Consider the following 23806-nt stretch of genomic DNA (forward strand, 5'->3'; position numbering starts at 1 on the left):
GAGCCCTGCCCGCCACACTGCACAAGACGCAGGCGTACGCCTTCAGCCACAAGACCCTCCCGCTGCAGAACGGCCTCGCGATGTCTCTCGCGACGCCCGCACAAGCAGCAAGCGCAAGCCAGACACCCCCGGTGATTTCTTGGACCAGAGGCCGGAGAAGAGGCCAAAGGGGGCACCAGAACCCCCAGCTTCTGGTCGGAGCCGTCCTGCGGCACCTGACCGACACGCGGTCGCCCAGAGGCCAGGGTGAGCCTATCGCGTCGAACCTTGCATAATTGCCTGACACCCCGCGCAGGCCCTCTGGCGCGGTCTCCGTGGATCGGGAACTCGGCATACCGACGCACGCGCAGGACGCGCTGATGGCTGCCCCTCAGGCCGCTCTCGCTGCGACTGAACCTCGGGCGCTGCCTTCCAAGCACGCGCCTAAAGAGGCTTCGGGGGCGCCAGCACGCGTGAGGCCCCTAATGTCGTCCGCGGACATAGGGGAGGGAGGCTTGGAGGTCTCTAGTCGCGTTATGAGGTCCGAGAGAGGCCGGGATCTGACAGCCGTGAACGAGACGAGAATGAGTTCCGCTCGCGCCCTTGGCTCATCCGAAGCTCGTACGGAGGCAAGTGGGTCGAGGGTGAGGGTCCCCCAGGATCCGACTGCTAGCAAGCGTACCGCTCGGACGAAACCGTTCGAGGTCCCTCAGGGGGTCAAACACCACGCACCTATTGCGGACAGCAGCAATATTACAAGTCCGACAAGTACGGCCCCTGGCGTTGCGAATCCGTCCACGGCGAAGGGTGCCGTGGAGAAGAAGGGGAAGGTGACGGTGGTGGCGAAGCAGGCGACGGCGAAGCGTGGGGCGACTTCGGCGCAGAAGCCGAAGGGAAAGGGAAAGAGGAGAGAGCTCATCACTGCATCTGAGTATGCGAAGATGAAGAACGCAGAAGCCGAGGAACGGCGATTGAACGGAAGGATGCCGGCCGCGAAGCAATTCTTGGAAGGCAAGCGCATATTTTATTACGGCGCAGACTTGAATTACGCCGGCGAAGATACCCAGCGTAGGATGGATATCGTGAGCTCACAGATCTCCATGACCTCAAGGAATGTCTCTGACGCAGCTCTGCCAACAGATCATCAAGCACGGAGGGACCTTGATACCCGACTACGATCCCGACCAAATCACGCATATCGTTGTGAGCAAGAACACGGGCGCCAAGGCGTTACTAAAGGTGATCGGATTAAGGAGATTGAAAGATATTCCGCAACGGATTCCGACCGTCACATGGGATTGGATCCAGACTGGATTCTCGGCACCTCGCGTAAGAGCCTCGACGCTCAGCGGCAAGGAGAAGGCCCCAGACAGAAACAGCCGCAAGGACCGCATCGATGTGGCAGATGAAGACGACCCGCTAGTATATAAGATGGGCTGGTTGTTCGAATATGCCGCATACAGCGAGCGTATCGATGCCGGAGAGACGCCCTGGGGCGAGTATATGGCAGGTCGGAAGAACCTTTCGACGGTCGAGGGTCCGTCCGGAGTCAACGGCGGCCGGAGCACGGATGTATTTCCCACCAGCGACGTCGTCGACGACAGCAGCCATATCTCGTGCGTCACTATCATTGTCGGAGTTGGCTCTCGGTCGTTCTTGTGTTTCAGGCTCTCTCTGACGCCCATGTTTTCAGAGACTTCACTCAGGATAAGGTGTTGCCGGGTGACGGGGTGCAGATCATGCCATATGCGGGTCTTCCATCGCCGCCATCCTCGCCCAGCTACCCTTCTTTGGGCACACTTCTACCGCACTATACCAAAGTCGCGGGGAAGGTTGTTCAGGCAGTCCAGTCCATTTCAGGAAACGGTGGATCTTGGCAAGATACAGCCGTCCACGCGGAAAACCATGTGGTGGACCCGGCAATGAGATATGCAGAGGACCCCCTGGCTGAGTTCTATGCTCAGGCACGGGCCGAGCGGAATGCAGAGGTACGCTGACTGTGTCATGAAGCATTATTGGCGGTGGATCGCAGTTAACGGCGCGCGCATGTCAGATGTTCGGTCATGACGAGTCCGATAGTGAATCGATTACCCCGGAGAAAAAACAGATCTCTCGGACGCGGCACCGCAAACGCGAGGCGGTCAAGAAGGGGGTGGTGCGTCCTATCTCCCATAACACCAGCTACAACCCATGTTGCTTACCTTCACTTCACCCTGGCATTCTTCACCTTCGCCCTGACATACACGCCCGCGATATCCTGTACGTCTCGCTATGGCCAAATGCTCATTTGCCGACAAAGTTCATCTGCGACGATAAGGGCGGCAAACGGCGGCAAGCAACCTGCCCGAATCAGGATGTGATAGACAAGGTTAGTGTGTCGGCAACGGTGTGTATAGTCGTTTGTTGATTACCGCCTGACGCTGTCAGCTCGAGGAATTGAAGGCCCTCCACGATGTAAAGCCTGGAGAAGATGACAGATGGCGTGTTTATGGGCTAAATAAAGGTACGTGATTCGCGCCTACATACAGTGTTTGAGTATTGAGCAGGTGATTAGCCATCGCGGCATTGCGCCGTTGCCCTACAAGGATCAGGACGTTGGAGGAGGCTATGAAGCTCAATGGGGTCGGAGAGAAGACGGCGAGGAAGGTGAGCGTTGGCGGGCCTGCGATTGGTCCGTGCTTGCTCACCGGAGGTTTTATGTCGCGTGTCGTAGATCATCGAAATAATCCAGACAGGAGACTTGATGCGGATACAGTACGAGACGACCGAGGACATCAAGGCCGTCAAGGAGTTCACAGGGATTTATGGCGTCGGTTCGTTATTCCTGCCACCGCGAACGCGGATGAGTTGTTGACCACTGAATTATCCGCAGGCGCCAATACCGCTCGAACGTTGTTCAACAACGGTTGCAGGACGTTGGAGGATATCGCTGCACGCAAGGGGGGAGTCAAGTTATCGCATGCACAGGAGATTGGATTGAGGTATTATAGGGGTACGTGGTTGTCGTCTTTCTCTCGAACGGCGGCGTATTGATGTCGACGGAAAGACATCAATACAAGGATACCCAGAGCAGAGGTGCAAGAGATCTACGATAAGATCAAGGGCGAAGGTGAGCAACTTCAAGCAACGAACTCTCCGTGATTCTGTCCGCCTCAAACTGCATGTTTGTTAGCGCTGAAGTTAGATCCAAAGCTCTTCATACAAGTGATGGGTAGCTTCCGCAGGTCCGTATGGCCCACTCAATACCGACCCCAGGCCACACTGACCGCACGTTTAGGGGCAAGTCGACCTGTGGTGACATCGATATACTCATTAGCCGCCCTGTTGACGACGGCAAGACCCATCAAGGTACGTCATAGTAATTTTCGCGTGGCTGTTATTTCGCGACAATCAAACTCACAACTGCCGGAAATCTGCAGGAATCTTACGCCGATTACTGGCAGAGCTACATCGACAAGATATCATAACGGAGGATCTCTGCCTGCCTGACAATTTCGAAGACCTGGAGCTCGTTTATCGGGGGCTGTGCCGGAAGGGTCCCGGGAGCTTGCGCCGCAGGATCGGTACGCCCCCATTACTTCTCGCCTTTCCTTCACACTGGCCCGAGACTGACTACATCCGACTCGACGCAAGACTTCCTGACTGTACCTTGGGTTTCAAGGGGAGCAGCCCTGCTCTACTACACGGGTGACGATATCGTGAGTCTCTCCCGTTGCACTCCGATAGCGTTTGCACGTGTCCTGTTCCAGAACCGCTCACGTTCTTCCTTTCCATAACGTGACCTCACCTTATTCGCCGGCTCGCTGCCACGCGATAAACCATATTAATCCACGCCCGCGTGCAGTTCAATCGTTCGCTCCGCCTGAAAGCGAACAAGATGGGCTACTCTCTTAATCAGCGCGGGCTTTACGCGGACGTCATTAGGAACAAGGACCGGCAGAAGGTTACGGAAGGTGCGTTGCCCCCTCTAGCTTTGCTTCATCCCACACACATTGTAGTCCCCGTTCCGCAGGCTGCGAACTCTTTCGCCTCGGCTGCGTGAAGCAATTTGCTTGCAGGGGCTGACTCGTGTACGTCTGCAGGTGTGCTCGTTGCGTCGGAGAGTGAGAGAGAAATACTCGATATCCTGGGTACGTGCAGGGTCTTTCGCTGGTTCTGGTTCTTCGCAGACCTCTAACGATTGCATACTTCTCCTTTCTACAGGTGTCCCCTGGCAAGAGCCACACGAGCGTGTACGCCATTGAAGAGTCCCGGACCACAGAGGAGCAGGCATCTACATTGAAACCCATCGGCTCTCCTACTCTGTGCATTCGGGTGAATTGTTGTACGACGACGGATCCTTGTCCGGTTTGGAAATCGGCCATACAGATTGTGTCTCTTGTAAGATGCGAGGAATGCGAAGAGACAACGTAAGGGGGGCGGCTCTGTTACGGGAAGATATCGTAACGCGCGAGTGCTTCACCCGGAGTACGGCGGCATCCCTTCCGGATGACTATCCGCAAGACTATGCAGCCCTCCTTCTGGAAGTAGCATGAGGTTTCGGGTGGGAGGTCAGGGCAGGCGGCACCAGACATCGCTGGTGGTACAGGACTGGATGCGTAGACAGTGCGGTGAAAATGCCACAGTGCTCGTGCCATGGGATGCCGGCCCACATATTATGGGAATGACACCGCAAGCCGGCATCTATACCTTTTGCGGCCCGGTACTATCCTGGGTGAGGACTAACACGCCCCGCTCCGACAGCACGGAGTTACATCGCTGAGCAGCAGCACATTTTGAACACTGATCGCAAACTTTGCGATGCGTGATACATGGCAGGTGAAGACCAGAGACGGTATGAGGCGTACTCTCGGTGAGTAAGTACAGGTCATGTTGTCAATTTTCGACGCTGGAGGACTACGGTCCAAGGCCGCGGGGAACACATACTCGAAGACATCGGCGATCACCAGCACCCAGGACCATGGACTCGGAGTCGGCATAGCAGATGACCATGACGTCTGCTCGCACAGTCCTGGAAAGGAACTGTACATGCAGAATATGCACCCAGGTGGTTCGCTCGATATGCCTTCTTAAGTAGGTCCGAGCTCGCCGACGTACATCATGCGTTTCATTGCTGTCTGTTGCAGTTCGAGGCCCGTCGCGACACTGGTAGTTAGAGTCACTGTCGTACAAGATTGCACGCAGTTGGCGTCGACGGTGTTTCCCTTCTGCCGCGAGGTTGTCGTACAGAGTGCGGTCAGGTGCGGGTGCAGGCAATGTATGGCATGCCCAGGACCATGGACCTGGTGTGGGTATCGGTGCGCGCGGGTGGATCCGGTGGAACGGGGCTTCCTCTTGGGAGGCGCCGAGCGTCAAGGGTTTCCGTGGTGTTTCTTGGTGGGCGGATGATGCAGTACTAGTAACAACCACGAGCATGCGTCATGGATAAGCAGAGGTGTGTATAGCGGTAAGTACGCAGAGGTAAGTGGCGGTAAAGGAGAGTAAGAATGATTGTCATTGTGTGGTTGTTATCAGATAAACAAAACGTTATCAGGAGGGATAATCTCGATGCCTGGGCTGAGTTTGTGATCGGCCCGCTATATCGGAGTGGGGCCTGAGTTGTTCTCAGCGTTGTCCGTCTCCTCCTCCCCCCTCCTCGTCGTCCAAAACGCCCTGGACGTATTCTGCCTCGACGCCGCCATGGATGACGAGCAACACCAGTTTGTGCATGCAAAGCTCCCTGTGCACTCGCAGTACGACCGCGACAGACTGTGAGTCCGATCACACCCCTCGCGCTTCCCACCCACATCCCATCCCAAGTCCATGGTCCCGTACCCGCTGTTGTACTCACTCTCCCCTTCTCTCCTTGACATATATCTCTGCCCTCCGGCCTCCGTTCTCTCTTATACACCCTCCTCCGCCTCCACTCACGACGCCGACCGGTCGTCTCGACTTTCACTCATGTCCCCGATGGCCCGCGCTCATGACCCCAGGGAGTATGAACTCACAATGCGCCAGGAGCCCAAGCAGGCCCGCATGTGTGGTGTAGGCGGTAAAGGTCCACTTCTCCAAACTCTCTGCAGCATTCCCCGCTTACTGCTTCCCTTCATGGGCCCCCCAGCTGATCGCCGACCTATTGATCCTCCTCCCATCGTCCAACTTCGTGTGATCGACCCCTCATCGCGTCGCCCTCAATCCTCCTCCTCGCGCGCGAGCTCTCCGGGTGAGTCTTCACGTCGTTGTCGGCGGACGACGCGCGTTGTTCTTCCCTGCTCTCCTCCCGCTTCTCGTTCCGGTTTTCCAAGATCTGCCAACCGCTATCTCGCGTATGCCCCTCAATCCCCGACCCTTCGTTGCTTTCTGTCTCCGTCTGTGTCCAAGTGACCTGCTTTCTCACGCGTGTCACGTTGCAGACTCTTCCGCTCCACCCTCTGCCCAGAGCTTCCTACAAAATCCGTACTACTTCATGTTCGCGAGCCTGGCGAAACCGGACGAAGATGTCGAGTTGCATTGGCTCAAGGTGAGTCCGGCATACCCCTCTTTTGCGTTCACACGCGGTCCTGTTCGTGTGGTTCTCCCGCGGGTAAGCTCTGCGGTTGCAGAATGTCTGTTCGGAGGGAACCTCGAGCCGCACGGCAATGGCAGATTTCGGAGCAATATGCGTCGTTTCGCGCATGTGGCTTAGCTTGCTGCTGAGGCGCAGGTGATCGCAACGCGGCTTGCTGGATGCGCAGCTCCATTATGCGCGCGTCTACATACCGGTTCCTGTTTGCGACAGTGGAACGAGGGGTTGCGCTCGTCCAAAGGAGACCGCCTGCCGGAGCAGGCGAACCATAGCGTATCCCCATATGGCTGAACTTACTTTCTCAACCAGTGTGAAGCGAACCTCGAGCTTCCACCGGAAGACGGAAAATAAGTCGCAGCCAAAGATCGACAGGAAGTAACGCACACAAGCGACGCAACGTAATACCAATGTGTCGCAGACGTGTTCGGGATCTGCAGTCAATCTAGACCGCGCTACGCCTCGCGATCGCCAGGTTGGCGGTTCGATTCCGTACAGTGAAATGTCGCGCCATATTCCCGGTACCTGACTTGTAGGGTCTGCCGTGCGGCTCAGGATCGGACACTCACTGTCGCGCTTCTTGCTTCACGGCTCACTATCACTGCACGGCATGGGATTTCTAACCTCTGCTATTGTTTCAGGACGGCAAGACTCGGTGTACGACCGGTTCCGTCGTTTCGTCGCTATACCATCTCAAGGATAGCGAGAACCAGAACAGCGACGCCGGGTTCTTCGTTTTCCCGGACTTGAGCGTGAGGACGGAAGGTAGCTACCGACTGAAGCTCAGCCTGTACGAGGTGGTTGGGTGAGTCTGGCCATTTATATCGTTGCGCAACTACAGGCGGGGCTGACCTTGACTCGAGCAGCAACAATGTCTACCATTGCAAGTCTATCTTCTCCGCTCCGTTCTATGTGTATACTGCTAAGAAGTTCCCTGGAATGGAAGGTACGAATGCCTCTTCGCTCCCCATCTTCTCGGACGCTGAGCGATCTGCGGCCTTCAGAATCGACACCTCTATCGTGCTCGCTCGCCGATCAGGGCATCAAAATCCGCATCCGAAAGGATATCCGCCAGCGGAAGCGACCGGTGCCGACCATGGATGCCCCTGTTCCCATCCCGATGGGACCGGTACCCATTCCTCACGGTGCTTTCGGCCCAGTTCCCGTCCCATTGGACGACGAGGACGAGGACGAGCAGGAGAAGGAACAGCGCGAGCGTGAGCAGCGCGAGAGAGACCGTGAGAGGGATCGAGATCGCGACCGCGATCGCGAGAGAGAGAGGAGGGAGTCCGCCGGGAGTGTCGCCGGCCCGAGCGCGGCAGGGAGTCTCAGCAGGAGAGAAAGCCAGGAAGGGCGAGGGACGAAGAGGTCCAGGCCGGACGATTCGGGAGTCGACGAAGCAAGCCCTTCCAACACGAATGTAGGTTGGAGCACGCTCGATCCCGCGTTAACCCCGCAACATCCTTCCGCTCCTGCCCCGAGTGCCGCCTCTGCACCTCCCCATGTTCCTGCGCCAGTCGAGCACTCGCATTACGCACCTGCACCCCCGCACCCCGCGCCCTCTCCATACGACCATCGCTACCCTCCTCCCTCTGCTCCGGCTCCAGCTCCCCCCTACCACTACGATCCGCACTCGCATGCCGCCCCTCCCGCTCCTGCCCACCATTATGGGCAACAGCCTCACCACTACTCCATTCCCCCACCTCCCCCTCACTCAGTTCAGCAACATCCTCACCATCCGCCCCCACCGCCTCCCACGCAGTACCAGTACAGTCCACCAGCCGCTGCGCCGGCGCCTGGTCCCGCACCAGCGCAGACATGGGGGCCGCCGCCAACAGCCGCACCTGCGTATGATCCCTACGGGCATCACTCGCATCATTACGCGCCGCCTCCGCCCCCCGCTCATCATCAGCCTCCTCCGCCGCCTACCGCGGCGTCCCGCTATGACTATAGCGGATACGCGCCGCCGCCTCCCCCCAGCCAACAACCGCAGCAACAGAGCGGGTACGCGAGCTATTACGAGCCGCACCACCACCAATCGCATCACCACGCACCTGCCCCCCCTCCGCCCGCGCCGGTGGCATCTGCACCGCCACAGGGTCACGCTCACCACAGCGTTCATGCTTCGCACCATCCTGCGTACGCGCCTCAGCCTCCTTCGCCCCCGTCCGCGACCTCTCAGCCGGCTTACGGCGGCGAGTACGGCACTCAAAGCACGGGCGCGAGCGCCTCTGGGTATGCCCGAGGATACGCCACGGGACCCCCGATGCCGCAGTACCCGTACGGCAGCCCGACCGCGCAGCCGCCCTCGCAAGGGTCGCGCACGCACCACTCGCCACACGCAAGTGCCCCTCCTGCGCCTGCGCCCGCACATGGCGGGCACTCGCACTATCAGCTGAGCCCGCCCTCGCACCACCACACGTCGCAAGGATACAGCGGCTATCCGCTCCCGCCTCCTCCGGGCAACGGCGCGGCTGGGGCGCCCTCGTCGGGTGAGGGGTCGTGGAGCGGGGCTGGGTACGCTCCCCCGCCGCCGGGTGCCCCTGCGTATGGGAGCGTCGCCCCGGAGTATAGCGGGTACCCGGGAGCGGCCGCTGCCCAAGGGAGCTCTAATGGGGGCCTCGGGAGGATCCAGCTGGCGCCGCTGAGGGTTGCGTCGTCTCCCCCTGGCTCAAACGCAGGCGCGGGTGGGGCGGGAGAGAGGATGGGTGGACCGGGCATGGGGAAGAAGAACCCGTTGAGCATCGGGAATATCATCACGGAGGACTCGGCGTAGGTCTGAGTTTAGGTGATCCAGTTGCAGGGGAAGAAGAGAAGCAGGGCGAGGACGTGCGGGGGAATGGAAGTCGCTGCGGATCGGTCCGTGCTCGAGTGTGTTCATGTGACGCCGGGCTCGTGTTCGTCCTTGAATTGCAAGCAGGAGAGGTTGACTCGTATGAAATGTGCTTTGTTTGTCCGGTATGTTTTCATCTGCTGCTCGTTGTCGCCGCGTGCCTTGTCTGTTGTAGATACTCGTCGCTAGCGTGCTTTCGTTCACACAATGTATAATTAGTAGTGTCATGCCGCTCGAACACAATGTTTGAGGGTTCAATGTTGTTGATAGCCCGATTCTACGATATGGTAGACAGGGCGCTTCGCTTTCCTTTTGAGGGCAGTGATAATGCGCTACTTCGCAGGTTCAACTTCGCAACCACACAGAGAGTATAGTTACACGCTCTGTGAGGATATCTGGCCAATGATCCACAATGTCCATGTCAATAGAGGGTGGCATGATGCAGAGACACGAAATGTAGGACTCTTTAGAACCTTGTAGACTTGATCAAAATGCATGGCCCGGTAAGTCAGGGTGTCAGCCACATTCAGTCGCGACAGCTTGCGCTGTTTGCTGCCTCTGTTATAAGGACTCCCAGTGGGCTCGCCTCTGTTCGCGCATCCATCGCTATTCTGGTCGCAGTGCACCTCGCTCGTTACCCGTTGCCCACCGGTTCTCCCTCTGCTGTCCGCTCATTTTCTTGGCCCCGCGTCTTCCGGCAAGATGCATCGACACGCTCGCTCCTTCAGCCGTGTTCACAGGCGAAGGGCTTTAGGTTCCTCTCCGGTTTACTTCATGAACCCGGAGGCCACCAACGCGCGAGGGGTTTTCCTTGGTCCCGGCGGCCAGGTCATTGCTTCTGGAGATGGCATAGTAGAGCCTCCAGCCGCGTCCGAGCCTGGGCAGCCCTCGAACCCTGTCTTCGAAACACCACGACCAGCAATTGTTACGCAACAACAGCCGAATATCGACAAACAGGTGCGTCAATTTTTCACCAACCAAATTGCGGTGGATTCGAGCCGTGGTGTCTAGGCGGAACTTGGAGCAGACCAATCCACGACGATCTCGGTACCTTTCACCGTTGTGACCGCGAATTCGCAAATTCAATCAGGCTTGCCCGTCACCCAACCAGCAGTGCAGAGTACTGCGGGTGTGTCCTCAATGGCTGGGATGGCTGGGATAACGTCCGAGTCCATCCCTGCCACGACGCTCGTTCCATCCTCGTCTACAATCACGACCTCATTGTCCGCCGCGCCTCTAGAGGGCTCAGCTAACAGCACAGCTCCGACATCAAAGCTCAACTCTGTAGAGCCACCCACCAACAAATACAACGCTGGGCTGTACGCGGGCATCGCGTTCGGATCTATCGCAGGCGTCACCTTGTTGCTCGCGCTACTCGCATATTGGATCCGCGTGCGCTCGCGCACGCACCGCCAGTCGATGAATCGAATGACGACTTGGCCATGGGACCACGACCGACTCGGCGCGCGGGAGGACACTATGAACGGCGGTGGCGGCAAATCCAGCGCGCTGCAAAATTGGAATGCCTCTCGGATGGTGGAAGCATCGGACGTGGGGAAGCAGCGGTTCAGCATCGAGGAGGACCTTCCGTGGTCACCCGGAACTGGACTCCAGAACAACCTTGCGCTCCCTCTCCCGTCAGCCCCTCCTCAGATACACCTCAAGAGCCCTTACCTCGGAAGCCCGTTCGTCACGATCCCGTTGCATGCGGCTGGCACGGTGAGCGTCCAAGACATGACACAGGACATCGGTGCTCTCAAGATCATCAATCTCATGCCCGGGGACATCACGAGCGGTGGCGAGACGAGTCGTGCAAGCACCGCACTGGGTATCAGGGATGACTCTTCCGTGGATTTCGATACCCCGACTCAGGAGCATCCTCATCCGAAATTTCACGAAGGTAGAATGAATGGTCCACGGATGGCTTGGGAGCCGTTGCGACCTCGGAAATCTGGGCTTGGTTGGCAAGACGGCAAAATGCTTGAAGACGGTGATGACATCCCGTTGCCTTTCCCCGGAGGAAACACTCCCTGTGCAGCCGACGTCGGAGCGAAGCAGGAAGGCTGGGCCTCCTCGATACGCTCAAACTTGTTCAACGCGCTGAGCGCAGTTGTCGGGGGCAACGCGTCGCAGGTGACCCTAGCCCAAACCAACGACTCGGATAATCTCACTTGGCCCCCCGAGCGGCGCACCAGCCAACGCCATCGTGGAATCCGTGGACCCCGCGAGAGCGCCGGAAGCATCTCCCAGTTGGGGAATGCGAACTCAACGTCGAGCGCAACTGGGCGGAAACTGGAGGAGACCAGTCAGGGGATAGGGGTTGCGCACATCCTCGGGCACTCAGAGGAAGGCAGCTCACTCACCACGGTCACGTCCACCGCCTATCCCCGCGCCTTGCCTCCCGCGCTTCCAACTACTTGTGAACAAGGAGAACTCCTGCACATGGACTCTGTATTGTCTGTCGCGACCAGGGATCCTATGACGTCCGTAAACTTTGGCGATAGCTCGTATCCACCGCGTCTTCCACGCATCCCCAGTGTCTCCAGATCGTCGACAGAAGAGGCCCCAGAAACAGGTCCAGCAAGGAAGAAGACTAGGCCAGCAGGTCGCGACCGTTCCCAATACCGCACGCGGACGAAGAAGCGCCGTCCCACTGTCATCACGCGGAAGTCTTCTTCGCAGAGCTCGGCCATGTCCGTCGGATCTGATATGTCCCGCACGACCAGCGTTGCCTCAGAGGGCTTGACTGATGCGGAACGATTCGCGAAGCACGTCCTACGTGAGCGTCGAAGGCGCGTCATGGAGATGACCGTCGGGCGGTGTAAGACGAGTCGGTCGAGAGCGACTACAATATCGCGACGCCGCCCGAAGGAGAAGCTCAGGCAGAGGCTCGAGAGAGAAGATTCGTAGCGTGCATTACGGGCGGTGGAGCCTACATGTGTACATATGTTGACGTTTGAACGTTTGTTGCTAGCGATATAGTCGTGAGTCACGATACCGATACCATGCTTCACATCGATACAGTTGCGTAGCCGAAGCTCGAGCCTTCTAGTCCTCTTGCGACAAGTGTAAATTGCTGTGCAGCTTCTCGGGTGCGCTTGAGTGAACGCGATCTGTCGTACATACAGGGTCAGTCAAGGTGTATAATCTTGGTCTACTGAGCAACATACCCGAACACAGTCTTGATGAACTTGTTTTTGGCGTCCGCGTTCGCCCGGCATGGATAGAAATCATCCTATATCGGGAAGTCAGGAGGGAAACGTCTGCCGCAGCGCGTGTTGGACCTACAGCGAAGAGGATGTTTGTCATCCACACCTTGCTCTCGGTAGGGTATCGCGTGATCAGGGTGGACAATACTTCGATGAGATTGGGCATTGCTGACCGGGGAGCCACTCCGGCAAACCCGAACAACACGGCGCGCATGATAGGGATTCCGTGTATCTCGGCGAATGTCGTCTTCGCATTCGCGAGTTCATCGTTAGTGGCCGTGCGGTTGACGATGACACTCTGCAGGGAAATCAATCCTCGTAGCACCACAGGGACTGGTTGGACATACCAAGAACGTGCAGGAAGATGTCAGGGAATATCGTTCTTGCAAAGATAGCGCACTTATAGCACACTGTATCAATGCATTGAACAAGTCTGGGGGAAGGCGATAGAATATCGGCAGGAAGTGATGAACGAACTGGGAGGCCGGAGTGAGCTGATCATACATCCTCAGGAATGTGTGGAGCAACTAACCGACTCCATCAAGCCAAAGAAGGCCTGTACAATGTCCGGGTTCTTCAGGCAGGAATCGTATTTAAAACTGATCGAGGTATGAAATTTAGAAAATGCGCACTGATATCATCACCCCTGGCTGAGAGAACGCGCTCAGAGATGTTCGCAGCAGGATGGTCAGGACCTTTAAGGCAACCTCGGACGCCTCTGAAGTTGGCTCCGACTTGAACGTCGTAGGGACCAGGGAGGGCGGGTTGAGCTGAATTATGAGCATCGTCGCTAGCGATAGCCACACTGCTGTGAGCTGTCGTTGAGCAGCCAGGCAAACCAGTTCAAGAAGGGGAGCAGCGGGGAGGGAAATCAGGGTGAGGTCGGAGGGTAGCGCGGTGATGGCCTTGAATAAATCACTCAGACCCTAGAGCCGCCGACGTCAATGGACCCTTCGCACGGTTAGTAGCATGAGGATGCTCACGTCGGTGACAGTCGCGTCTATCGACCACAATTCAACCGCACTTCGTATAGCAGAGAGGATCCCTTCGCGAAGCTTGATCACTCGCGGGTCTGCTCGAGCTCGGGCCATCTCTTCCATCGCGGCCTGCACGTCTGGTGAGTCGTCAAGGGCCAGCAATGAATCTGTGACTCTTGTCAGTCCTCGCGCCACACCGGTGAGGGTCTCCAGCTGTAGAATTGCCGTCGCGCGTGCCTCGTCCGGTGGCTGCAAGGGTGGTAAGAACCGATGATTCACTGACCGGAGAATACACTTGCCTGGTTTGCAGACTGGAGCGCTTCGAAAAGCTTCGACACAACGGGGCTCACGATCGCCTTGCGTGGAAAGTCAACGCTCGCATTCATATATACATAAAGCCCCTTGTGCACGCTCACCTCTATAGGCGTGATTTCCTCAGCAGGAGGTAATGCCTGTATGACGCTGGCTATCGATTGAAGGACCTTCGCCTTTTCGGTATCCTGCACAATGATAGACAGCGATGTCAGCTGCAGTCCGGACCAACCCAACAAATAGCATCGCACAGGTATTCCAGTCAATCCGGCGTGTAGCTCTCCGAACGCGCTAATGTGCGGTGCTAACGCCGTACGGTTCGCATCGCACAAGTCTCGTAGCGCGTTCGCGGCGAAGAGACACAGCGACGAATCTGTCAGCGCGGATACGACATACGAGATCGCATTCATGAGCGGCGAGGGCGTGGGGGATTGTGGCCCCTGAGCCGGTTGCGTCGTAAACCATGATGCGTAACTTCCTGGAAACAGGGAAGCGGTCGCGGTGACTACGCATGAACAAGCAACGAGGCAGACCACTCACCAATCAGATAGAGCGCGGTCGTACGGACGCGATCGTCGCCTGTCCTCGGTAACCTGCCGAGGATCTCTGGCCCGAAAACTTGACGTAGATGCGGCGAGTCCTCTACCGGGACGGCTTCTTGAACAGCCATGATACAGTGCAGAGTTGCTTCGATTTCCTGCGCGTCTCCGTGAGTAATGCCACCTCTGGACTGAGAACTAGTTTCTTACATTCCACTCCTCATGGGCTTGTCGTGCCGTCAAACGCTGAAGGGTGTCGCTGACGTAGAACGACAACATATCGTCTCGCAAGATATAGTAACTGCGGAAACCGAGAGTAAGATAACGCGCATCGACTCTAGCAGAGTGGCATACGCATTTATAAGCGTGTCCCCGACGTCTCGTCGATACCTAGAGTGTCCAATCAGTGACCGCAAAACATAAAATTCGACCAAGGGCCCACGCTTTGAACTTGTCCCGCTGATCTGCAAAGCACCTGAGCAACCCCGCCCACGACAGCCCGCAGAAACAAACACTCGCCTCTCGGCCACCCATTGAACACTGCCCTCGACGGCCACACGACCTTCTTCCTCAGCACGCCCACCAGCTCCATATACACCGCCTTGGCGACGGGCATCATATCTCGCTCCCTCTCCACCTCCAACTGCCCCTCGTCCCCGTCCTCGGCGACATCGAACCCGTAGTCCGAGTTCCACAGCGCCTCCTGGAACAAGTACCAGAAACTCAGCGTCATCTCGCTCTCGTCCTCGTCGATGCCATAGTATCCAGAGAGTGCGGTGTACGCGAGGAGGAGGCGGAGGAAGTTCTGCACCAGGTGCGAGACCGGGGGCAAGGGGCTCGGCAAAGGGAACGGGCAGGGTGGAGGGGACGAGACGCGGGCGGGCGCAGCGATGTTCTTCGCAAAGTACATTGCAGAGTGGTCCCCGAGTGCGACAAGGAGCTTGCAGAGGGAATGTGAGATGTCGTCGACGAAGCCATCTATGTGGTTGTAAAGGCAGTCGATCAGCGAGGCGGCGAGGTTAGGGGGGGAGGCAGGCACAAACTGTTGATTGTCGCTTGAACGATCGCATTGCCATACCGATCGAGCCAGAGCAGAAGCGGTTCCGTGACGGTTCTGGTGCCTGCGCCGTCGGAGAGCGCCGAACTCGAAAGAAGCTCTTGAAGCGTGTCGGAGGCGGAGATGAAGGCTTGCTCGTCGTACTCAGGGCTGGGAGACTCCGTCTTGGGAATCATAAGGGAGACCAGGAGTGGGATGAGTGGTGTCAGGTCGCTGATCGGAACAGATGTCGTCAACTGGCTTCCACAGGATACTGATTGGGCGGGAACCTACTTAGCTGGTAAGACAGACATCCACGCCTGCAAACACTTCAGGGCCGAGGTCAGTTCATGCGACGAACGCTGCAGTTCTGGAGTTTTGATGCAGGTACTGATTGCTTGGACAACCATGGGCTCTGCGCTAGCAAGGGTAGCCTGCATCTGGGCTCTGTGGGGCGCAAAACGTGTGAGGATCTCGCTGATGGAAAGAACGGCTTCCAGACGCATGGACGAACTTGCTCGGTGGAAGGAGATCCGCGCTCTCCATCTCTTCTGCGACAATGGACAGGAAATCCAGCAAGTGTTCCGGGGGCACGCCCATGCCGGACAATATGTTGATGGTCGAACGCAGCCAATCTGGCCAACGAGAAGGGTTCCCAGGATGTAGTTTGATTGCAAGAGAAGTGATCTGTCGTTACACACAATTGCAGACGAATATGTAGTCCAGCAGACAGGATGCGACGCACTGCAACGAAGAGTTTACGGAGGATTACTTTGTTCTGCCCGGCCACCACCGCACGCCCCGTCAGATCGAGCACCATATCCTTCAGCTGTGTCGTCGCGTCTTCCGGGACAGAATCCCTGATTACAGGGACTTAGTCAGAACAGTCAAGCTCGCAATGCAGCTTTACACTCGCCAATCTCGCGCGATCTTGACCTGCAAGGTGTGTGCACCAAAGAATTGCACGCTGGAATCGGTGTGGCTCAGAAATGGCAGAATCAGGCCCCATGCTTCTGGGCGACGCTGTATCTCAAAGAGCTCTTGCTGGAGCAGCCGTTGCTCATCTGAGGAGACTTGGGGAGCATAGGACTGTTGTATCAACTGCAACAGCGCCGTCAGCGACGGCGCCACACTCCCGTGGCCACGAATGCCAGAGGCAGTACTCACCTGAGCAGCACGTGTTACATCATCCTGAGCGAGAACCGGGAGGAAACTAGTAGCCATCCAGCCAAGCCAGCAGTAAGAAGCGAAAGCCTAGGCAAGAGAGCGCGTAGAAGCCTTTGTCAAGTTACTAGAGAGCGGGGAGTGAGTTGAATCAGAGCTGGCGCTGTCTTCCGATGGTGTGAGAGACTAAGATACGACAAAGAAAGTAGAGTAGGCAGGAGAACAATGCAGAGATCTACAGGCAAGCCCGAATGCCGAGTACTTGCTGAACATTGCATTTCCCGTTTCAGCCATCATTATGCTTATGTAAGCATCTTGGGAGCCGCGCGCCTGCTTTTGAGGTGCTCGCGGCCTCATCTGGCCACTTTCTTGCGACGAGTCGTGCTTTGACTAGTAAGTGCGAGTTTGCCTCTAAATTGCATCCCTTTAATTCCACTCAGCGTGTGCTTGACTCATTGCGTCGCTACAGCCCCGCTAACAGCGCGCCTGAACGAGATGCCGACTAAATTTCCTGTCCAACGAGTCGCAGCAAGCAAAGCCATATCCAGAGATGACTACATAGCAGAGTCTATTACGACAGATTGCGCATCTTGAGCAAGCTCGAAAACCCAAGGTTGGACTCGAGCCTACTTAGACTCCCTATACAGCTTCGAATGCGGTCCAACACAGGCCCAGGTCCTCGCCGACATTGTCCTCGAGGCGTTCACCGCAGACACCGACGCGTCTATTTTACAGCTTCCAGGAGATGTGTCGCGACTCGTTCTCCTGCTTCCAGCTCCATTGTTGTGGATGCCATTCTCATTAAGTCTGATGTAGAACGAGCTTGAAGACTCAGCAGATAAATCATCGGATTCGAGTCCTCCATGACTAACTGGTGCACTACGGGCCTGTCATGAGTGTATTTCTTTTAAGGGTATCCACGGTTGAGGAATCATACGAAGCCGCTGTATGACAGGCAAATCACACTTATCAAGAAAGCTACGTCTCCTTTCTAAGCAGGGTTCCCGGACATAGAGAGGAATGGGAGGTGAATGTGAGGCAATGAGGTGCGCACGCACCCTCCCTGCTTTTTTTATCTCTCATCAAGCTTTCTAACCTGTAACAAGTCCCGCCTGACTGCTGGTGCACGTGATGAACTACATAGCGCTATCAGGTCGAGAATGAGAAGAAGTAAGTGCTCTTCTGGTTGCAAGGGGTGATAGTTGGTAGGTGCGCTGACAGATGAGGTTGAAACACACATAGGATTCAAACCAAAATCGTGAATGACCAGGCGTGTAGATGAATCTGCATCAGAAGGTACGCTTGCTGTTTCTTGCGCTTTGATTGAAGGCGATGCGGAATGAGGCTTGCGTCATAGAACCGTCGCAGCTTTCTCTAACGTCCAGCTCTCTTGGACGGAGCTCTCGCGTAAGCGTCAAAAGGAAAGATACGACGCGATTGAGCATAACGAAACGCACACGCCGCTTCCTAGCTATTTGTGGACGGCCTTCCGCATGCTACGCGTCTGTACATCTAACCTTAAGTGATAGATGCTACAGGATCTACTCGATGAGCTTCTGCCTTCGCTTCGGGATCTCGTAATCCGAAGTTTGTCCTACTGGCTCAAGTACTCTGATATCGCCTTCCTAGCCTTGCGCCAATCCCTTCGTCCCACGAAACTTTGAGTGTGGGCTGAGTTAATATATGAATTCAGAGGACCACGAGTTCTAAGTTCGATAGTGAGGCTTCTAGACCCTCCCTGATGCGGATACAAGGGCGATTTAGTGAAATGAGAACCGCGCCCAACGCCGGCGAGCGAAGCCTTCTATCATATAATGGGTCATCAAGGTCACAGAATGGAATACAAATGCTCTCTCCTCCCTAGGCTTGCCATGAAGCACGTCCCGCAGACCCTGCCGAGTCTAGCCTCAGATCCCCGCTGTCATGTCTACCTCGCAGACAGACCAGTTAGCTGCGCAATATGCTGGCTTGTATGTCACATCTCCTCCATTGGCAACCTTAAGTTACAGACACAAAAGATCCCGGAACACCATAGCATAACCGCAAATTATTGCTGGATCGCCGGATCAGGTATTCTGACTCAGTCGTAGTCCTTCACATTGAATAAAGAATCCCTAACGGGGGCGTACTACAGTCGTATTCTTCTACGATTCACTTATCACAACAGGAGAAGAGATCCGGTGTTTTTGGGGACGAAAACTGACGGGCGCAGCTGTTTTATTTTGGCTCAACAAGTAAATCACCTTGCTTTCCCTCGTCTGCAATATAGGAACCGACTTCAAGATATCAGACAAGGTGGGTTATAATGACTTTTTTTCTCTGACCCGCAGGCTGACGCTGAACCTGATCTCATGAAACCATCAGAGGTGAGCGAATCCTCCACTTGTGCATAGCACGATTACTGGAGTTACTTATGCTTGTAGCTGTGCTTTCTCGATAATGGGGACTGCTGGTCTGAGTTACTCGCTTTACCTAGTTCTAGCAAGTGAGTAGTGCTTATCGTGTAGTCCATTCAGGAGCGATTCTCACAAATGCTGCCGTTCTAGGCTTTACGTCGATACGCGTTCATGCTTTGTTGAAGAGCTTGCCCTTATGCCTCATCACCTTTGTCTTATCCATAGTGCCTGTTGGAGTTAACTTCGTAGGGCTCCTTCACAGCAGATGTGTTACCACCATGTTGACTTCTTTGAATGGTCAGGCGGTATTCCGGCTTGAGATCACGGGCCAGAACATTCCCCTTTTCGGATGTACTGAGATGGACAATATCACCACAAATCTCTCGCAAAAGTGATTTCTTGTTCAAGACAACAATATATGCAAGGTTCCTGATGACAGCGCGTCCTATTTGATCCAGATGTAAGATACATATTCATGCCGGCTTTCGCTCATACCTGATGTGAATTGGGTCAGTTGTGATCATATCTCGTTCGTGCCTCATTACAGCAGACTGTCTTGCTTGTGGAGTTACATGGTTTGCCCTTGGACGATCCCATGTCTTTCGCCGTGCGGGGATGCTGCAAGGCAATATTTCCAGTGTTTTCTTAGTCGATGGTGCGCGCTGGTTTGCATGTGCATATCACATTCGTAAGACGTGACTGATAGAGCTTTGCCCACCGGCAGGACCGTCTATTTCTCGTGAGTCACACGCTCTCCAAGTACGACAAAGCTCACAATGCTAGCTCGGTTAGAACCTTGGTCGTCCTCAATTGTCCGCACCTGACTTTCACGTTGCTCTCTGTGATGCTATACTTTTTCTTCAATCAACAAATACTGACATTGACTGGCAGCAGATTGACCTGACTACGCTCGCCAGCACTAGCGCGATCACTACCTTCACAACCCCGTATGTGCATCTTCCGATCACTTACTCTGTGACATCACGCTGACGGATTATATATTTGCACTTGCGTTTTTGCCTGGGTAGAATATCCGCTATCCTCGTGTCGCGCTTCCTCCTGCGTCTACAGTCTCCGAGTCTCCGGGGTGTCGGTTCTATACCCTCTTCGCAGACTTCAGCAACGAATCTCGACCGATCTATCATTTTTGACCGAGTCTTTGGTTCGCTTGGGGCTTCAATTGCGCGCGATGATTATCTTCAGACGGATGATAAGACGGGCGCGGAGGGGAACAACGTGGACGGAGATGTGACAGGAGAACCCACCGAGATCTCTAGGGAGTAGTGCTCTGACCAGCTTACCGTATATATGACCAATATTAGCCTGTATTTTCACTTGAGATAACCCAGAATGACTATTCACATCGCTGGGAACGGCGGTGCACGGCGACGACAGTACCTCTAAACTTGCGGCTGTATCGTACTCTGCAATCGCCCTGTAGGTCAACAAGCAGTTCCTTATGAAAACGTGCACACGACTCGAACACCACGCGAATCAAGTTGCAATGTGAAGCTTTCAAGTAATCAACGGAATCATTGTTGATAGATGACAGGTATGCAGGTATACGTACAAGGCGGTGGTTCAAAAATGAGTAACGGACAACCAGGAACAAGGCCGCACGAAATCCAAAGCTGGCTGCGAGGGCTCTCCCGATGTCATGCATTCAACCCGGCAGCGAGTGGCGTACAGGCCACAACGATGTTCCTTTGTATGCAGGTCGAGTGGAGCAGAGACATTACCAATATGACCAAAGAGTATTCTCTCGAGCAAACTAAAGCGAGATGTTGGGCATACGTATCGTATTCATTACAGGACGTATCTGAAATCTCTATTCTGGACATCCGTCAAATCCAAAAATTCCTAACGCACGCTACGTCAGCTGAGGAGCTGAACAGCGGATCTACAAGACGTACCTTGTCCACGCGACGTTCGGTTCGTGTACCATCGGGTAAGACAACCTCAATATAGAAGTCCTCATATTTATCGTCCACAGGCTCCGCATCTCGTTTCTTGTTCTCGCGTGCGAGTAGAGCTCGGATAACGAGCAACAAGAGCGGACAGATGACGTAGCTGATACCGATAATAATCCACGGCACATGGTTTCTGTACCGTTCCCGGCGTGAGCATGTTATGCGACCCCTGAGACGAAGAGGATCTGAGTACGCACCGAGGCCTATACTTCGCCTGCCACATGAACGGCGCCGACGCGTTGCCGACGCAATAGGCGATCAGCATAATCGCGTTGACGGTTACACGCTTCGTGTGTCCGGCAGTAACGCTCGACAGCCACGACAAAGAGAGGACGAAGCCAGTCGTGCCGACGCCAGTGAGCCATTACCCGAAAAGCAGCCCGACTTTGTCGCTCCATGGGAGGAAGTTGATCAGGAGCACTCCAAGGATGTTAGGTACGAAGTAGATGGCGCCGACGTACGCGCGGCTATCCTTGTAGCGCGCAGCCAGTTGGACGCCAGTGAATATAGTAACGATTTCAATGACGCCGTCTACGCAGCCGAGGAGAGTCGTCTGGAGGTTCGTGAAGCCGAACGAAGAGACAATGATTTGTCTCTGGTTCGTCAAGCTGTTCGGGATGTTATCGAGCGCCGAGAAGAGCGCGAAGAGCCAGGTCTTCGGATCAGTGAGAGCTTCGTAGAACCTGCAACAGATGAGGAGACGAAGACAGGTAGTGGTGACGTAGACACGCACTGCTCGATCTTGAAGTGCTTGTTCTCGACACCGGTTTGGTTTTCCTGCTAAAGTCTGAGTGTCCGATCGGACCCATATGATAACATGCTAGGGCAGACCTGGATACGTTTGACCGCTTTAGCACGTTCGTCCTGCGTCAGGAACCACGCGTTCGTAGGCGAGTCAGGGAAAAGAAACCTATATCAAATGGTGAATTGGCCGTCGACGTGAATCTTCGTCGCACTTACCAATACAGAACGGCCACGATGATAGTCAGACCTCCCGTAATGACCATGAGCCTACGCGGCCTCGTCAAGGACTCATCCACGCTGGAAAAGATGAGCAGTACGCACCATTGCCATGGCTCGAAGTTCTTGGTCTTGATATGCAAGGTCCCGAAGCTCAGGAAACCAGAGATGATCTGGGCTGTGAAAGACGCGACCCGACTAAGCATAAGGCCATGCCAATGCAACTGTCTACTACGCACCTGTTCCATTCATCAAGACTGCCGGACGTCAAAGGGTAGTCAGCTCACAAGCACCACACGACAGAGAGCTATCTTTGCTCTAGGCGACACTCACACCAGTACCCGACTCGCAGGGTCTGCTCTTTGCGTGTGTAGAACATAGAGCTGACGATCAAAAAGCCAGCGGTGATAGAGCCTTCGCACATGCCCAAGATTAAGCGGACAGCGAATAGTCCACCAAAGCTCTTGCATGCCGCGTGCGAACACAGCGCCACGCCCCACACAAAGATATTGGCGCTGCAAAGTATCAGTCAGCTGCCGCGCTAAGGCCGCTCGAGTTGCGCGAGAGCATCGCACCTCATCCATTTGCCAACGGGGAATCGTTGAAGAGCAAGGTTCTGGGGGTATTCGAAGACGAGGTAGCTGAGGTAGAATATCGTTCCGAGCCTGAGAGACACGTCAACGACAGGAAGGTTCGGGTCTGGAAAGGGTGTCGTACCAGTTATACCTGAATGGTACAAATTGAGTTAAGGGGTAGAGAGAGCGTGGAGGGGCGGGACGTACTGGTTAGTCGTGAGGTGCGTTGCGGTCCTTAGACACAGATTAGACCAGTTGCAAGAGCACTCCTCGTATTGCGTCATTTACCTGATGCCTAGGATAGCCGAGCTTCCTAATGTCGTCTTGTCCATGAATTGAACCCAATAAAGAGCTGACAACCAACATATCGTAGTCGTAGTGAGCTACCGTATCAGAAGAGCGGATCAACTTGAGCTTACTGCACATGAGAGGCAGGACATGCCAGTCAATCTTCTTCCGGATCCTGTTAGCCTCTTCCGGGCTCAGCTCCTCGTCAAGAGCCGCTGCGAGCTGAGCAGCGGTATCGACCTCCTTATCCGCGACGGCCACATGCGTAACGCCGACGTCGACAACGTTCTTCTCGTCCGAGTCACCAAAGGATCCCTTGGTACTCATCTTGAACGACGGTCGCGATGATTGGGAGGGACGGCCAAAGTCGCGGGAATCGCTTGGAGCCGTTGGCTCTATAAGGCGCCATCAAGAAGCCGCGCCCGATAGCGTTATCCATGTGATGATACGAGGTTCTCAGGCTGTCTATTCTTCCGTCTCGGTATAGCTCCAGTGGAATCGCTCTACTTCTCCGCTCAGTGTCCCTTATCATCCACGAGAGGCACGGGTTGCAATATTTACCGTCTTGGCGCCTGGAAGGACGCTCGTGGGAATGCTCTTCCGCAGAATTCTACGCGAGGCAAGGGCGATATCAGTAAGGAGGCCTTGAGAGCCCAATGAAGCTAATGGACCAAAATTTCAATAGAACGTCAGCCACGGCGATCTAGACGATCGGGGTATCTTCAAGTAAGTACCTATGTCGTAGCGTATCGCATCCTCCTCCGAGTGATCGGTGGAGCCCCACCATTAGATAGTACCGGGCTTGCCGTGAACTTCTCATATAACCTGTGGTGAGCCCAGCGCAAAGGTACAGTCCTCCGCAGTAGATGAGCCTATCTGTGCCAAGAACAGGATGAGCAAACTGCCAATTATACCCCCTTCCGTTGGCAGCACATCGTCGGGCAGAGGTCCTCGCCGCCGTCTCAAGAACTTGTCATATGCATCGAGGGCAAGCTGCGCGAGCTGCACACGTAGCGAAAGTTCCCAG

General features: G+C 55.5%; 4 protein-coding genes across 4 annotated transcripts; 2 read left to right on the forward strand and 2 right to left on the reverse strand.

Annotated features, from left to right (window-relative positions):
- Positions 1-563: 563 nt before the first annotated feature.
- Positions 564-4223, forward strand: DICSQDRAFT_60488 (uncharacterized protein; the record flags this gene model as incomplete). The annotated part of the gene is made up of 18 exons (XM_007365785.1): positions 564-1061; positions 1120-1308; positions 1366-1595; positions 1673-1967; positions 2033-2134; positions 2279-2347; positions 2407-2482; positions 2534-2625; positions 2693-2792; positions 2852-2971; positions 3026-3088; positions 3152-3203; positions 3257-3327; positions 3399-3542; positions 3613-3677; positions 3824-3932; positions 4062-4109; positions 4183-4223. 18 exons carry the CDS (start codon positions 564-566, stop codon positions 4221-4223), a joined length of 2364 nt encoding a protein of 787 aa, XP_007365847.1.
- A 1435-nt stretch (positions 4224-5658) lies between these two features.
- On the forward strand, positions 5659-9373 carry DICSQDRAFT_155162 (uncharacterized protein; the record flags this gene model as incomplete). Its single annotated transcript, XM_007365786.1, has 7 exons — positions 5659-5682; positions 5956-6016; positions 6080-6181; positions 6372-6478; positions 7162-7325; positions 7387-7466; positions 7525-9373. The coding sequence occupies 7 exons, from the start codon at positions 5659-5661 to the stop codon at positions 9294-9296; spliced, it is 2310 nt and encodes a 769-aa protein (XP_007365848.1). The 3' UTR covers positions 9297-9373.
- A 2545-nt stretch (positions 9374-11918) lies between these two features.
- On the reverse strand, positions 11919-16786 carry DICSQDRAFT_155163 (ARM repeat-containing protein). The gene is made up of 21 exons (XM_007365787.1): positions 16594-16786; positions 16343-16527; positions 16172-16286; positions 15941-16113; positions 15721-15873; positions 15434-15660; positions 14910-15368; positions 14833-14854; positions 14745-14780; positions 14601-14691; positions 14392-14548; positions 14103-14329; positions 13956-14039; positions 13839-13895; positions 13546-13788; positions 13195-13488; positions 13095-13136; positions 12910-13038; positions 12642-12860; positions 12524-12588; positions 11919-12466 (listed from the first exon to the last, which is right to left on the reverse strand). The coding sequence occupies exons 1-21, from the start codon at positions 16648-16650 to the stop codon at positions 12364-12366; spliced, it is 3138 nt and encodes a 1045-aa protein (XP_007365849.1). The 5' UTR covers positions 16651-16786; the 3' UTR covers positions 11919-12363.
- A 3977-nt stretch (positions 16787-20763) lies between these two features.
- Positions 20764-23123, reverse strand: DICSQDRAFT_161553 (MFS general substrate transporter). The gene is made up of 15 exons (XM_007365788.1): positions 22911-23123; positions 22780-22843; positions 22699-22725; positions 22634-22642; positions 22492-22581; positions 22250-22431; positions 22156-22173; positions 22022-22094; positions 21917-21967; positions 21788-21866; positions 21690-21733; positions 21325-21639; positions 21154-21264; positions 20900-21089; positions 20764-20846 (listed from the first exon to the last, which is right to left on the reverse strand). The coding sequence occupies exons 1-15, from the start codon at positions 23104-23106 to the stop codon at positions 20793-20795; spliced, it is 1503 nt and encodes a 500-aa protein (XP_007365850.1). The 5' UTR covers positions 23107-23123; the 3' UTR covers positions 20764-20792.
- Between the last annotated feature and the right edge of the window lie 683 nt (positions 23124-23806).

This window comes from Dichomitus squalens (assembly GCF_000275845.1).
Source record: "Dichomitus squalens LYAD-421 SS1 unplaced genomic scaffold DICSQscaffold_14, whole genome shotgun sequence".
NCBI lineage: Eukaryota > Fungi > Basidiomycota > Agaricomycetes > Polyporales > Polyporaceae > Dichomitus > Dichomitus squalens.